The 16,182-nt window shown below is 47.9% G+C and overlaps 1 protein-coding gene across 1 annotated transcript in view; it reads right to left on the reverse strand.

Moving 5' to 3' along the window:
• The window catches only part of ZNF185 (zinc finger protein 185 with LIM domain), a 62,087-nt gene that overhangs the window by 9,225 nt on the left and 36,680 nt on the right, over positions 1–16,182 (reverse strand). The window contains exons 18-21 of the mRNA XM_069463192.1: positions 9,001–9,219; positions 4,853–4,963; positions 3,607–3,687; positions 1,515–1,586 (exon numbers count right to left, since the gene is read on the reverse strand). Of these exons, the coding sequence (XP_069319293.1) occupies positions 1,515–1,586; positions 3,607–3,687; positions 4,853–4,963; positions 9,001–9,219 (483 nt within the window). The remainder of the gene's footprint in view (positions 1–1,514; positions 1,587–3,606; positions 3,688–4,852; positions 4,964–9,000; positions 9,220–16,182) is intronic.

Raw genomic sequence — 16,182 nt, forward strand, 5'->3', positions numbered from 1 at the left:
CCTGCCTTGATCCTACAGGCCGAAATCAGGAGCTTTCTTCCAGAGATTTGGGTCTGCTTCTCACAGGAGCCAAGGTGGTGCTACCAACCTAGATCCACGGTAGCTCCCTAGGAGGGCCCAAAGTTGCCACAGACAGCTGGGGCTCGGCCGCCATCCTGCTGCTGGCCCAGAGCTCACTCTGACGGCAGAACTGCTAGACCCCTGCCCTCGGCGCAGCCCTGCCCCTCCTGCTTCTCTACCACCCCCAATTCCAGCCCACGGTTGTTCTCTGTGCCTGTGCATGTGTGTGTCCAAGTGACTGGTGTTGTCAGACCTTAGACCTTCCTCTAAGGTCTGCGTGAGGTCTGATAAGTAAGGTCTGAGTCTGGATTCAGGAGTTGTGCAATGTGGAGGGGGTCCCCAGGGTATCTGCAAGTGGATGCCTCATGTCATTTGCTCCTACATAACTGGTTAGCTCTCAGGTTTCTGACCAACCTGCCCTTCTCTGCTAAGACATCATCTGGTGATGTGACTCACCGAGTGATCGGTGGCTGCCCAGGATCCAGGGACCTGGCTGTTTCTTCAGCCATAATAGAGGGGACTTGCCTGCCCCCCTCTGCTTATCTGCCCCTCTACCTGTTCTCCCTTGGAGCCTGGTGGGATTCCCTTCATCTTAACCCTCTCACTTCCTTCCTTTTTTCCCCAATCTAGCTTTGGCCTCTGAACGTCATCCACAGGAATTTAGATGTCTTGATCAATGAGAAGCCAGATGGCAGAGTAGAAAGATCCCTACCTGGAAGCAGTCAGGGCCCTGGGGTTTGGTCCTGGCTCTGCCACTGACTCACTGTGTGACGTAAGGCATGTTGCCTATTCTGTCCAGACCTGTTTCCTTCACAGCAACCTGAGTGAATTCAATCTCTAAGACTCTTTTCTCCCCGTTCCAATATTTTAAAATAGGACTTCTTTGTCATTAAGATCCTATGACTGTGACATCATCTAGTGACAGCTTTCAAAACTGAATGAGGTGCTCTCTTGCCCCTTTATTCAATTTAATGTCCCCATACCACCGTGCATTCTTAGCTCTGTGTCTTTTCTGGCTTCTTGAGAATAGCATTTTTCTTCATTTTCCACCCACCAATCTCTCTTGTAGCTGTTTTTTTCTTTTCAGCTTTCACTTCTGGTCAGATTTGCAAGTTAATTAAGTAATCAGTTAGGTACTAATCCAAAGGGCCTCCCTGCAGACACGAGCCCCCTGGGCTTTCAGACACCACCACTTCCATTCTCGGTAGCCTTTGGCGTCCACCCTCTGGCCTTGGCTGGGTTCAAAAGCTCTAATTGCCACAAGTGTGACATTCCCATAAGGGAAGCGCCACCCTATGGCATTGTCGTGCACTCTGTGACAGATCTGCAAACAGACTGAAAGCTGCAAAGCAGCAGACAAAAGCAGACAGACTTAGTGTGGACATGTTCTTGAGCTGTTTCTCCTCTGTAGAACTGCAAGCTCCCTGGTTTAAAAAAAAAAAAAGTAGACATACCTCTCAGAGTATGGGGTGCTGTCATATGGGGCTTTCTTCTCCGTGTCAAACGAGTCCTCAGTGCTGCTGACACTGCAGGGAGCGTGTGGGGAAGACAGGGCAGAAATGGGAGCCGATCACTGTCACAGTCGTGTTCAGGGAACACTTTCCTAATTAACCCTAGGGCCATAGCTGAGACATGGCTCTACACTGCAGGCTGTCATCCATCATCCTAAATGGCACCTGGTGTCATAAGGGCTGATGCCAAGAAGGCGTGATTCTCTTGGGGAAGAGCCCTTCCACGGGGGCAAAGAAGACCCGTCACAATGAGGGAGATGACGAGGGTGAGGTGGCCAGGAGGACCCTCGGTTCCACTGATCAACGGGAAAAGAGCAGAGCTCTTCTCCCCACCTATGTTGCAATGTGACGGTCACCAGGAGCCCACTCACAGCAGCAGTCAGACACCGGCAATGGGAAGAAAGAAGGGAACATGCTGACACGATGCCTGTGCTTGGGTTTCGGGGTGGGATTAGGAGAGAGGTGTGGTTTCTGGTTTCTTTTTCCTTTTTACATCTTCACTTTTTATAACAAAAACTGGCGATTAAACAAAAATATTGGCAGGGAAGGGTGACTACCACCTAGCTATCTATGAGCCCTGGGATACCTGTTAGCAAAGCTGCCATCCTCCCAGGAGCTGTGTGGTGGCCTCATAAGATTGTCAGGAAAACTGCTCGGAGGGTAGGTGACCAGCCCAAGGTCATGCTTGGGCTAAAGCGTGAGCTTAGGTCCTAATTTCTTCTGAGCAACACACTGGACCATGCAATTCTCACTGCCCGATAAAGAAAGGCTACTGCTTTTTCATAAGACAACATTTTGACTAAAGATTAAATTCAATTTTAAAATAAATTTAATTGTCAGAGTCTAAAAATTTAATTTAACAGGGTGGTGGGACTGGGAGGAGACCAGGAGATAGATACGATTTTGCCGAGTGACTCTCATAGAGGCAAATACTAGACGGCAATGACAGCTCCCACGGGTGTGCGAAAGGTTTCACATAATCCTAATCTCCAAACCTCCCTGAAGGAAGCTGTCAAGATAGAAAATAGCTGAGTGGTTGCCAGGGGCTGAGGGTGCTGATGTGGGGCTGCTAATGGGTCTGGGGTTTCTTTTTGGGGTGATGAATATGTTCTGGAATTGGACAGTGGTGATGGTTGCACAACTCTGTGAATATACCAAAACCCACTGGATTGCACGCTTTAAAGGGTGAATTATAACTCAATCAAGCTGCTGAGAAAAGCCCCCCTAAGGGGTGACAGATGATGAAACTGGGGCTCACAGAGGTTGAGCATCTTGCCCCCAAAGACCCAAGAAGCAGGGGCTGAACCGAGGCTGGAATGTGAGCCCCACGGCCATGCTCATCACTGCACAGCGCCAGTGAAAGCCAGTCCAGAAGCCCCAGAGGCCAAATCCTGAACTAAGCCTGGGACACTCCTGTATGTTACTAAAATCCTCAGGCTAGCAGTGGGCTGACGTGTCATAAAAATTTCCCCTGAGGGACCCCATCTGGAAGGTGGGAGCGTACTGGGGTGACACAGAGGTACCCTTCCATATGGCATTAGGAAGCAAGCAGGGGAAGAGATGATCAGCGGAAAGTCACGCATGTATCAGGAACTGCAGTCACATGTGCGTTCAGATGAGGCAGCCTGGCATGACAGAAGGAGCATGGGGGCTCAAGAGAAGAGCCCTGTGATCTGAAATGAGATGGAATCAACTAGAGGGTCCCTAAAGGTCCTGCCAGCTCCGTAAAGGGAGATGGTCTCAGGATTTCACAAAGAAAGCAACAAAGGCAGGCAAAACGGGACGGCCACTGCAAGTGGAGTGCAGGCTGAGTTAACCGTTAGGAAGAACTCAAAGGCACACAATTAGGTGGAACACCTAAAAATGCAGAAATCACATCAGAGGGCAATTATATCACTCATCCATTTAACGAATGATTCCCCAGAAGCTACTCTGGGCCAAGCCCTGGACAAGGTGCTAGGGGTGCAGGATGAGAGCAAAACGGGGCCTGGCAAGAGAAGGCCATGACATGGACACATCTGGGGCTTGCTCTTACCTGCCATAGCGTGAAGACGCCGGCTTCCCGGAAGACACTTCGCTAGCATTGACGTACTCCTTCACGAAGAGAATCCCTTTACTGTAGAAGGAGCAGAGCAGAACATAAGAGGTACACTGGAAGATTCCAGAGGACTGGGCCTGGCCCACAGAAGAGGTCCAGGGCTGGGGTACCCCAGCCCGGTTTGAAGGAAGTGAAGAAGCTCATGGGAAGGCCTTGGGCAGAGGTGCTGGTGGACTCTAGGCGCCAGGTTCTGGGGCAGCGGCAGAGGGAGCTGTGGTGGACTCGGGCCGAAATGCTAGCCCACGGGTGCACCTTGTTGGGTCTGGACTGAGAGCCCTCGAAAGAGGCTCCCTGCAACTGATGCAGACCTCCGTGTTCCCACCCTCTCCCTAGACTCCTGGATTTCTGCTCCTTGAGGCCCTCCTCTATGGCTGTGCCTTCTTTCCCCTCTACCCACGACTGGGACATCCTCCAAGCCTTAATCCTAGGCCATCAGTCCTCGTCACCTGGGGCCTCCTCAGAGGCCTCAGGTACTGTGCAATCTCCATTCCAAACCTGACCTCTCCCTTCTCATTCCTGGAGTTCCAGAGGCCTAGAAGTCACCTCACCCTGCACAGGCCCCTGGCAGCAGTGAAAGCAAAGTCTGGCTCACTGGGCTCAGTGTGGCTCCGAACTTGGCCCCCATTTTCATGCTGTACACTCCAGCCTGCTGACCTGATGTCCATGGAGGTCCCCTCAGATCCCCCCTCCACACATACCCCACTCAGCGGCCTCCCTGCAGCAGCACCCCTCCTTGCACCCGAAGAGGCAGACAGAAGTGCAGGTGAGGCAATGGGCATGTGAGCATGTGAGAGAGACAGGCACAGGCCTGGCCTTCGTGCTTTTGCCCTTCCCAGACATGTTCCATGGGGACATTAGCAAAGGCCTACGGATGGCAAAGCCCAGCTGCTGGCTGCGAGCCAACACCCACTAATGCCCTAGGAATGCCTCCTCAGCTTCTCACTGGGACAGGGAGAAGGAGGAGACGGTGTGATGACACCATGTCCAGGCCAGCAAATCAGAGTTTATATCGGGGACTAAGACTGTATGATGTGAGCCCCTGGCCAAAGGGCTGCTAGGAGTTCGGGGAGGCTCTAGAGCAGAAGCAACACGGAACAAAAGCTGAGTCCTTTACTCCCAAGGAGAAAATGGGGAGCCGCCCTGTGCCCAGACATCCCCCAGGTTACTAGGTATCCTTCCTTACGTGGTCGAGCTGGAGTCCAATTCACTTGGCAGGGCTGGAATGTAACTGTGAGGCTGCTCAGGAGGGGCAGCGACAGTGACAGTGACCATGCAGCTTGAGGGGCTTCTCACCCTGGAAGAAATGGAGGTGGGGGTGAGCGTGTCAACACTAAGAACTGACATCTTCCAGAGTTAAACAGGCTTTTCTGAGCCTTATTCCCGACACTGCCTCTTCCAAGGGTTGAAATGGTGCTGGTTGTTTTTGAAACGACACTTGCAAGTCACCGAGCCTTTGCTTCTGAGGGCTACTTCGAGATCGATGTATGGGACTTCTCACTTTACAGGTAAGAAAACCCAGGCGAGGTGGGTTGAGACATGGCCCAGGTCACACTAGAGGAAAGTCGCGCTGAAAGGATGCGTCTCAGTCTGGAAGGCACCTGCTCCCAGCAGAGGCAGGAGACAGACAGGTATCCTGGTTTTCCTGAACCTCCACACCTCAGCCGCAGCATATGGCCCTTGGCCTGGAATCTGACCTTCTAGGCAGCTCACAGGCCTCTCTCTGGCCAGACCCTTGCTGGCTCTCGCTCTGCCTGCCCCCAGGCCACAAGCCCCATACCAAAAGCTGCCACAGCTGCCCACATAATTCAGGGCATTATGAACATAATTCAGGGCATTATGTTCTGTTTACCCCTTTCAACTCAGGCCTGTCCACTCTCTAGCGGCCTCAGGCCCGTGCTGTGGGTGCATGCTGCCCTGGGCCGATTCTGGCTTCTCTCCAACATGCTGGCGCCCAGATCACACCCTGCATATGGCCGCCCCCACCTGGCCCAGGCTCTGGGGTATCACCTCCTTGCCAGAGAATCCAGTGTCCAAGACCTCGGCTAGCTTAAGAGTGGGGAAGCGGATCTAGCACCTGCTGAGCTCTCCTGCCTCACAGTCTCAAACTATGTCACATGTGACCAAAGCTCAAACCATACAGACTGGCCTGCAGCTCCCCTGGATGTGCCAAGCTCTCTCATGCCTTTGCAGATAACATCACCTCCTCCTCTGGGAAGCCCTTCCTGAGGGCTTGCCCTCCCACTGCTGGCTGTGTGAGATACCCTGTCTCAATGCACGCAATCACCCTGGGCCTCTTCTTTCATCGCCCTGTGACACAGAAATACGCCATGGAGATTGGAGGAAGGTGGGCTGGATGGGAGAGGAGGCCCCATGGGAACTCGGAAAGACAGATGGGGATAAAGTGCAGAGTCAAAGAGCGAGAAGGGGGCTGACTGTGAGCGGAAGGAAATAAAATCTGCTGCTGATTGGAAAATTAGCAAGTGTCTGGCATCCTGTGATCTGTGTCAGCTGAATAGTCAAGGGGACAGAAGAACTGAAGGGACAAGGTAAAAAAAAAAAATGCCCTGAAGCTACTCGGAAGGCTGAGGCAAGAAGACTTCTTGAGGCCAGGAGTTGGAGGCCAGCCTGGGCAACATAGCAAGACCCTGTCTCAAAAAAAAAATTCCCTGGGGATCCCCCTAGGACTGCAATGTGAGCAGCAGGAGCCCTGCGGTACTCCCCAAGAGGAGCAGCTCTCCTTGGCCTTCAAGGCCCTACGGGGCCCACCTCCTGCCCCTGATCACCTCACTTCCTACCCTCCAACCACAGGGCCCATCTTTCAGGCCCTCCGCCCCCTCCTCTGTCCACATTGCTTCTTCCCAGGCTCTTCGCAAGGCAGACTCCTCCAGGTGTTTCAGGTGTCAGCTGAACTGTCCCCTCCTCAAGAGAAAAGCTTTTCCCACCCACCCTAGCTACAATAGCTTCCGCTCCATCAGAGCACCTGGTTTCTTTCTTTTCTGGGCTTATCACAAACGGAGGGGCAGTGTACAGACCACAAGGACTAGCAGTACTGGCTCTGGGCTCTGACGGCCCCAGTTCTAATCCTGGTTAGGCCACCTCCTGGCTCAACAACTGTTGGCAACTTACTTAACCTTCACCTGCCTCCGTTTCTCACTTGTAAAATGGAGATAATAACAGTACCTCCCTCATAGAGTTGCTGTGAGAATTAAACGGGTGACTCTGCAAAAAGCACGGAGAACGGCGCCTGCATGTTCTCAGCACGCAGCAGCGCTAACAGTTATCAGACCGCGTTTATTCAGGGGTGGACTGTGTGCTCTCCGAGGGCAGGTGGGTGGGGCCCCGGCCACGGTGCTCACTGTGTATGTATCACTTCTAGGCAGTGGCCCATGGTTCTTGGCTATTCCCAAACGTGGCTGCTTTGGGAAAAGATCTCTGGGGAGCAAAGGGACCTCCTAACAGGCAATGACACCTTCCTTCACCGTCATCGACTGTGACTCTAGGAGGTGATAAGGGAAGGGCCACTGGCCTCACACAGAAAAGGGCCACGGGGACACCCAGGCATGCATCCTATCTGTCAGGTTTGAGAGACCAGAGCCAGGCTGAGGAATATAAGAGGTCAGCAAACATCTCTTTTGCTGAGTTCCTCGGAAAGATGAAGGTAGAACAGCCTTTTCCTCGCCCTGTTCCTGGGGCCACCATATCAAAGCAATGGATCATGGTGGGAAGGTGATGGCAGAGCTAGAATACTTGATTGGCAGAGGCAAGATGAGGCCAGAGGGAGAGCTGGTCAAGAGAATGACCTGGAACTGAGACACAGAGGGAGGCCAGAAGTCAGAGCAAGGCACGGGCTCAAAATCAGCTATCAGGGCCGGGCGCAGTGGCCTGTAATCCTGGCACTCTGGGAGGCTGAGGCAGGAGGATCGCTCGAGGTAAGGAGTTCGAGAGCAGCCTGAGCAAGAGTAAGACTCCGTCTCTACTAAAAATAGAAAGAAATTATGTGGCCAACTAAAAATATATATAGAAAAAATTGGCTGGGCATGGTGGCGCATGCCTGTAATCCCAGCTACTCGGGAGGCTGAGGCAGGAGGATCGCTTAAGCCCAGGAGTTTGAGGTTGCTGTGAGCTAGGCTGACGCCACGGCACTCTGGCCTGGGAAACAGAGTGAGACTCTGTGTCAAAAAAAAAAAAAATCAGATATCGGGACAGAAGAATTGCCATGAAGCACCAGAAATAAGGAAACTTTGAGAATAAGGCAAGTCCTTCATTGGATGAGCAGCCTCTACTACATGTCCTGCCGGTACAGGAGCCAATGGGTGGGTTCCTAGGGACTGAAGCTGGATGCGGGAGCCAGAAAGTCCCATCCCAGAGATGGAAATGAAGTTGACCTGGCAGGAGTGGGGAGAATGTCATCAAATCACGACATTCTCTCCTGTCCTCTCCGTCCTGCCCACATAGATGCCAGGGCTAAGAAGCCCTTCCAGAGACCACACTGTTTCCACTTCAACTTTCCACGAATTTTTGGAAACGAGAAACAACAGAATGTTTCAGGATGGTATATCATCTGATACTAGATTGTCTGTAAAAACATATTTTCAAATGTGAAAAAATGTTCTACAAGTCATCCAGGGTTTCAAAATTGGAAAGTTCTCACAGCTACTGCAAACATTGTGATTTGGTGTGAGCAGACACTGCTCTTCAGAGGCCAGGAGCCAGAACACTACCACTGTGGGAGCCCTGAGCTGCTCACAGGAAACCACCTCAAGGGGCTGGTGCTGTCTGTTCCCTAGTGCCCTGCTCCTCCTTGGTCCTTGGCCTCTCTCAGAAAACTCACAGCCCGTTTCCTCAGGCCACTGCTGCTAACTTCTTGCCACCACTGCACGACCCTAGGTTACCACGGTGGAGGCGAGTTATTGACCAAATGCACGGCCATCCTGATGGTGATGGCAGTAGAAAAGGTCATCCAACTGGAAAACCTTTATTTCTGGTAGCAAGTCCCATCTACAACATGGTACACTTTCCTCAGAGACCTGCCATCTCCATGAATGGCAAAAGCACCCCATATCCCTCCCCCGACCCAGGTTTTCAAGCTCCAAGTGGCTGCTGAACAACATGGCTATCTGTACACCTTCTCCGTGCCAGGCTTAGTCTCTGAAACCCATGGAGACCCTACCCTTGGGATGCTGGTTTCTGGTCTGCTTCCTGCTGGCTCCTAGCCTCTCACACCTGCAGAGGGTAACAGGCACGTCTAGTGTCTAGCGTCTGTCCTGGGTTGTGGCCCTGACAAAAACATCAGTTCTAGCAGGCAGGAGCCCAGTGCAGCTTGGCCCTTACCTGCTGCCACAGCTCTCCAGTCCGATGAGGTGCTCAGGTCCGCTGGAGCCGCCTTGCTCCGGTCCGCTGGGGCCACCCTGTCGCTCTGGGGTGCTGCGATCTGCAGGTTGCTGCGTGGGTACAGCTGGGTCTCCCTGGCCACCTCTCGGGGCTCCAGGCGTCTCCTGCCAGGCCTCTCCAACCTTGGTGGCCACATTCTTCTCATAACCAGCCAAGGCGCTAAGGAAAAATGAGCAGCACGCTTAATGGAGCAAGTGTCTGGGACTAGCCCTCGCTCACCCACTGGATGCTGGCTGTCACCTGCCCTGGGCTTGGAAGGGCTCATCTCCCTGATGGTAGGGCAGAGAGGAGCCAGGCACAGCCTCCACCCCAGGGAGCAGTCTACTCCTTGGAAGGACCCTGAGCACTGCTGCTCCCTTCTTGCTGAAAAAGGCAAAATCACCTGATGACTTCAACGAGATATTAAAAGACAAAGTCTTCTCCTGGCTGCAAACACACTAGCATTTCAGTCCCCCTCCTCCCACTGCCATCCCTCCTTTCTCCGTCCCTTTCCCGCCTCCAGCCCATCTGTCCCATCTAGAAAGACCTAAACCATCCAGTCCGCCGCCCCGCTGCCAACCACGGTGCTCAGGAACTCAGGAAGACCTGTGCACTTGGCCAGGCCAGTGAGGGGCCTGGTTATCTGGGGAGGGGATTCTCCCCCAGGTTGCCCTGGCGGGCTTGGTTTGGGCGAGAGAGGGAAAGCAGGCACGTAGTGCTCGCTAAATTCTCCAAGGAGCTGGTGACTTCACGAAGAGGGGGAAGGGCCATGAGAACCCAAAATTTCTAGGGCACGGCCAAAATGAGACGCCAGGAGGCATTTGTGATCCTCGAGCGCCCACTCGAGGCCGGCGCCGGGACTGCTGCAGAAGCCCCGCCAACGCCGATCTCCCAACGACAGCCATTTCGTTTGCTCATGGTCTCATTTCCCCGCAGGTGCCACGGCCCGAGCCCACGGGTGCAGGAAATGGTGGCGCGCGCAAGCGCACCCGGCGCGCACGATCCCGGCGCATGCGCGCACTGTCGCACAGGTATGGTTGCTTTGTTTTTAAAGCTAGGACCTTCTTGTCTTAATTGTGAAGTAGTCACAGCTATTATTAAAACGCAATGGCATTTTCATCCCTTTTTTACAGATGTAAAATCTGGGGTGAGGGTCCGCCTGTAACTAAAAATGACAGGATTAAACTTCGTTGCCCCCTCCCCTCGGCTCAACCTGATCACGTGATCGTCGCTACGCTTCTGGCGTCTCTAAATCTAGGGATAATGGTGGGGTAGAAGCAGGGGCGGGGGGCATCACTTAAACGTCTCACTTAATAAAAAGTCTCTCTGAACTTAAGTCCCCGTACCTCACTCCAGCCACTTCTCTTACCCTCCCAGCGCCCAAACTCTTTAGAAAGAGCTGTCTGCACTCACTCTTGCCACTTTTGCGTTCCCTTCTTACTGTCAACATTCCGTAGAAGCTATTAGTGCTTCTCAAACTATGTGCTGAATAACCTCCCTTCCCCCATCTGTCTGGGACTGACATTTGGTCTTATGGCACAGCTCTCAAACCTTGTGACTCACCACAACACCCGAACTAGTCTCTCCCCTGTTTAACCTGAAGAGTCAACTGATTACAGGCTTGGATGCCCTGACAATGTCAAAGTGTTATAAAAGTTTATAAATACTCTCAATTTCTGTCCTTGTCTTAGGTGGCAACAAACCACTGGGAGGGGGTCAGGTTGTTTTATCACACGATCCTCACTCTTCTAGACATTTTTGCAGCTAAGTCCAGTTAACTGGTACAATTGTCAACTCTCCCTTTCTCTTTTGTTTTCTTCTTCCACAGCAGACACTGGTTGGCCTCCTACTTCTCTGGCCACTCCTCATTCATCTCTTTGACAGGTTCTTCTTGTTCTGCCCTACCTCTTTTTTTTGAGACAGAGTCTCACTCTGTTGCCCAGGCTAGAGTGAGTGCCGTGGCGTCAGCCTAGCTCACAGCAACCTCAAACTCCTGAGCTCAAGCGATCCTCCTGTCTCAGCCTCCCGAGTAGCTGGGACTACAGGCATGCACCACCATGCCCGGCTAATTTTTCCTATATATATTTTTAGCTGTCCATATAATTTCTTTCTATTTTTAGTAGAGATGGGGTCTCGCTCTTGCTCAGGCTGGTCTCGAACTTCTGAGCTCAAACGATCCGCCCACCTCGGCCTCCCAGAGTGCTAGGATTACAGGCGTGAGCCACTGCGCCCGGCCTGCCCTACCTCTTAATATGGGTGTTCCTCTAGGGTTCTGACCTCTACCTCTTCTCTTCTCACTTCATGCATACTCTGGGAACAATATTACCCATTCCCGTGGCTTTAATTGCCATGGACATACAGAAGACTCCCAGATGTCTATCTTTAGTCCAGACCTCACCCCTAAGTTCCAGTCCCATTTGTATATGCCTCTGCTTCCAGGACCTCAGCTCTTACATGTCTCATAGGTTTGGCATTGAACATGCCCCAAACATGGGGTGAATAATGATGCCATTTTCTGAGATGAGGAACAACAGTGGGAGATGCAGAGTTAGTGCATCAATTAATTTTGCTTATTTGGTTGTTTTTGGTGAGAGAGTGTGGTGGGAAAAATGGTTTGGAACATGCTGAGTTTTAGAAGGTGGCAGAGGTCCAATAAGGCTACTGGGTGGAACCACACACGGGCAAGCCTGCTGCTTCTACCAGCTATGTTCCCCCTTGTTTCTCAAGAGTCTTAGGCCAGAAACCCAGGATGGGTTATTGCCTGGAGGATGACCAATTGTTCACAATTGTCTATTTTCTACACTCTCCTTTGCCTTGACCAAATGTCAGGCAGGCTTCTCTCCTCCCCACAAGCCCCTGAACTTTGCTGGCTCCTGCTTAAGCAAGTGCTAAAATGCAGAAAATGATCCACTTAATCAGCTTATCCTGAGAATGGGCTAACCATGGGGAGACCATTTCTGGTCAAACCATGCCAATCAGTTTTACCTTTGCCTGCCCATCTGCCCCTTAAAAGTATCTGCTAGCTCTGTTTACCTCTAAGTCTTTTTCTGTTTGATTTTATAATACTTGCAAATCCTGAGATTGCAGCATTATTCCTACTAAAAGTCTTAAAATAAAGTCGATCCTTATCTAAGTCCGTGTTTGTTTTTATTTGATACTTATTTCTGGTTCCCCATGACTCAGAGCTGCTTTGATTCTATTACATGAGCTTTTTCCAGTTCTTTTGTGTTTGAGCAAGAATCTTCCCAGACAGAAGTCTTCTTGGCTCTTTTTGAGTAGGGATATAACCCCTGACTCTTCTTGTTGAGCAAGACTCTATCTGGCTCTTTTTTTCAGTTTGAACCAGAATCTTCCTGGACAGAAGTTTTCTTGGTTCTTCTCAAGTGGGGATTTACTCCCTGACTCTCCAGTGGGAAATTACCACCTTTTCTGTGAAGCCTTGTTGTTTGTCCTGACTCCTTGTCCAGGGATTTCACAGGACAAGCCCTTCAGCTCATCAGTGAGTATTGCACAGAGAAACCCCCTTTGGTTACCAGATGAGGACTGTGTGTAGAACTTTCTAGTAGGATTGTTTGTCCAGCCTCTCTCCTTTCTTTACTTGATCCGCCTCTTCCCATGGGTAACTCTCAATCTACCAGGTGTTGCTCCTCTTCCTCCTCCTTTGCTGACTACATGCTCTGCCCCTATGGCACTCATTCTGTCCAGTATCTCCCCCAAAAGGCAAAATTTCACAAAGGATAATTTGGAACTTCAACGGCTTTCTTGGGAAATTTGGGATCGCCTCAAACAGGCTCATCTAAAATTTCTCCCTTTCCATCACCCACCCTGGTCCCTCCTCCATCCTTTTCACCACCTTGGACTTTCCCTTCAGCTTCCTGAATCCTTCCATCTGTCCCTCTTCAACACCGCTACCTCCTGCATCCCTCTATCCACCCTTCCCACTCAGGCCCCTCGACTGCCCATAGTCACTAGAGTTTTAGCTCTCCCAGCTGTCAGGGGCTCTCCAGGGGATCAGGAAGCTCAAAAGCAACCACCTGAGGATGCAAAAGCTAATTGGATAGGAATTCTTGAGCCCAGGAGTCTGAGGTTGCTGTGAGCTAGGCTGACACCACGGCACTCTAGCCTGGGCAACAGAGTGAGACTCTGTCTCAAAAAAAAAAAAAGAAAAAAGAAAAAAGCTAATTGGAAACACTTTGGATATTGTATCTGTTCAGATGGGCTTTGGAGACACCCACTTGGTGTCTCTTCTGTCCCTCACCCAAAATTTAGTCTACAGCTTCTGTAAGATTATACATCAGGGCAAAAGAAAATCTTACAAGTCTCCTCTACAAATATTGATGGGCTGCTTTAGCCTTCTCATAGAGCAGGTAACCCTGACTTGTTCCATCTGCCAGAAACACAATCCTGGTCAAAATTTAAAGGTGGGTCAAAGATGGAAGCCAACTTTTTTCTGTGGAACAGTGAGTTTTGCATTTCTGTGTTTATGCCTGACTGCTGGCTGAAGAGTTAGAATTAAAACAATAAGATCTCTATTTGTGTCTGTGTGTATGTTTATGTGTGTGTGTGTGTGAGACAGAGAGAGAGAGAGAGAGAGAGATATGTGTAATATTTCCCTTCCCCCAGATGGCATTAACAAATTAATTTACAAAATACCTTATCCTCTATTCTAATTGACTTAGAGATAAATAAGCACTTACATAAATTAAATAATCCTAAAACTCTCATAAGTTAAGAAACAACTTGTAATATTTCCATTGTAAATAACAAATAAGTATCCTCAAAAAAACTACCCAAATTTTTAAAATTCAAGTTCACAGAATTTAGGTAAATCTTTGGCAAACAAGATTAGTTTAATATTGTTAATTTGATAGACAACTATGTTGTCTGAGTTATCAGTATTACATATAATACAAGCATATGTTTTTACTCTACTTGGGTATATTCCTCCTAAACTTAAACAGGTTTACTAGTCAAATAAGCTAGTATTATATCTACTAGATGTTTACGATTATAAAAATGTAAATTTGCTTTTAGCTAAATTGAGTCATTATTCTGGTAAACTTTGTTTCAACACTAATTGTGTTTTACAATGTCACCTTAAAGACAGTTTCCAAGATCTTTTTGGTAACTTAAAACCTTAGACATGCTAAATTAAATTGACCAATAAATATTTGTTAAATATCTACATCATTTCTAAGAATGATAAAATAAATACTTAGTTACTAAACCTAATTTTAAGTTTATATATTTTTTGCTTCTTATTTTTTATGGTACAGTGAGACTATATTTGGATTTTTTAAATATGTTCATTGTTCACATTGAAAAATTATACTATGAAAAGTATATAACTAGAAAAAGTTATGAGATGTATATTCATAACCTTTACTAGTCTCCTACAAAATGCTGGTGTATGATAGTTCAATATTACCTACCTCCTTGTTTTCTCTGTAAGATAGAAGTTATTAATGGTTAAAATTATAGTATATATATATATGTATATATAAAGGAGACTACTAAAAGTACTAATGTCAAAAGGAAACAATTTTGTATGCAAGGCATGCAAAATAAGTTTTTATTAAGGAAAAACAGAATAGTTTTGTCATAAATTAAAATAACTAATGGGCCGGGCACGGTGTAATCCTAGCACTCTGGGAGCCTGAGGTGGGTGGATTATTCAACGTCAGGAGTTCAAGACCAGCCTGAGCAAGAGTGAGACCCCCGTCTCTACTAAAAATAGAAAGAAATTAGCTGGACAACTAAAATATATATATAGAAAAAATTAGCCGGGCATGGTGGCGCATGCCTGTAGTCCTAGCTACTCGGGAGGCTGAGGCAGGAGGATTGCTTGAGCCCAGGAGTTTGAGGTTGCTGTGAGCGAGGCTGATGCCACGGCACTCTAGCCCAGGCAACAGAGCAAGACTCTGTCTCAAAAAAATAAATAAATAAATAAATAATGGTTCCAAAAAATGTGTAAGACAAAATGTAAACAAATATTTAAAAAGTTATAAAAGGTTCATAGAAAATTTTATTTTTCATGGTTAAAACTAACTAAAATTTATTGAGTCTATAAGATTTTCAAAAAAGAGCTCTAATATCAAATATACTGGTATAAAACTAAAATTTGGGTTTCTCTGTCAAAATATCAAAATTTTCTTGGATCACTGGTCTGCTCTTAAAAAAAGGATATAAATGGTCTGTCTTTCCTTCTGAGTAATCTGCCTAAAAGACAAAGATTTTGTGTCTTATCAAAATACTATAATGTCTTATCTTTATGTTGACTTTATCATCTCCTTAATTATTTTTTAAAAATCTTTTTTAATTTTAAAGGAGCTAAGATTTTTTATAATCACTTTACCTCCTATGTTTACTTTAAAATTTTTATCACTTCGATTCACTAGAAAACCAAGTATTATTTCTCAATAAGCCATACTCTTATTTAATCAAATGTTCAAGGCCTCCTTACATTTTACCTCCTTTAACATTTTACCTTCCCAAAATCAAATCTTATATGTGTTTTACACCTAAAACTGACATTGGGATTTCCCAGAAGGTCCCTGGAAAATCCCAAAGGATTTATTCTTTCACCTTATAACAAGAGAAGTGCTAGAAATAGTTTTATTTAATATTGTATAAATTGCATTGGAAGCATTGTCAAATCAAAAAAAAAAAAAAAAACTAAGCCTCCCCTAAATTAATTTTAATGGGTAAAATGCTATTAATATGAATATTTTAGAATTTATTTAAGATTCCTAGAGATTTTTAAGCACCCTCAATGCCCATGATATGTTCCTATGTATCAGAGTCACAGCGCTGCTTTGCCTTATATTAGACAACAACAACACAATGTTATGAGTCATAATTTCAATTATTTTTTAAAATGTTAATTTGGTCACAATTTTACTTCTCTGCTTCATATCTAGTGTATTCTAAGCCAGTGGTTTCCAGTTGGAAATTCACATCGCTCATCTATGGAATTTTGTTAATATGCAGATGTTTAGGACCTTTTTCATAGCCAGTTTGATTTTATTCAGCTCCCAAATGTCATTGTTATAAATATATTCGTCCTACCATATGTATGTTTTTTCTCACTGGCTTGAAGCTTTCCCTTATAGAAAAGGGTTATTGCCACTACTGCTGCTAAAC

The sequence above is a fragment of the Eulemur rufifrons genome, chromosome 30 (genome assembly GCF_041146395.1).
Source record: "Eulemur rufifrons isolate Redbay chromosome 30, OSU_ERuf_1, whole genome shotgun sequence".
NCBI classification, from domain to species: domain Eukaryota; kingdom Metazoa; phylum Chordata; class Mammalia; order Primates; family Lemuridae; genus Eulemur; species Eulemur rufifrons.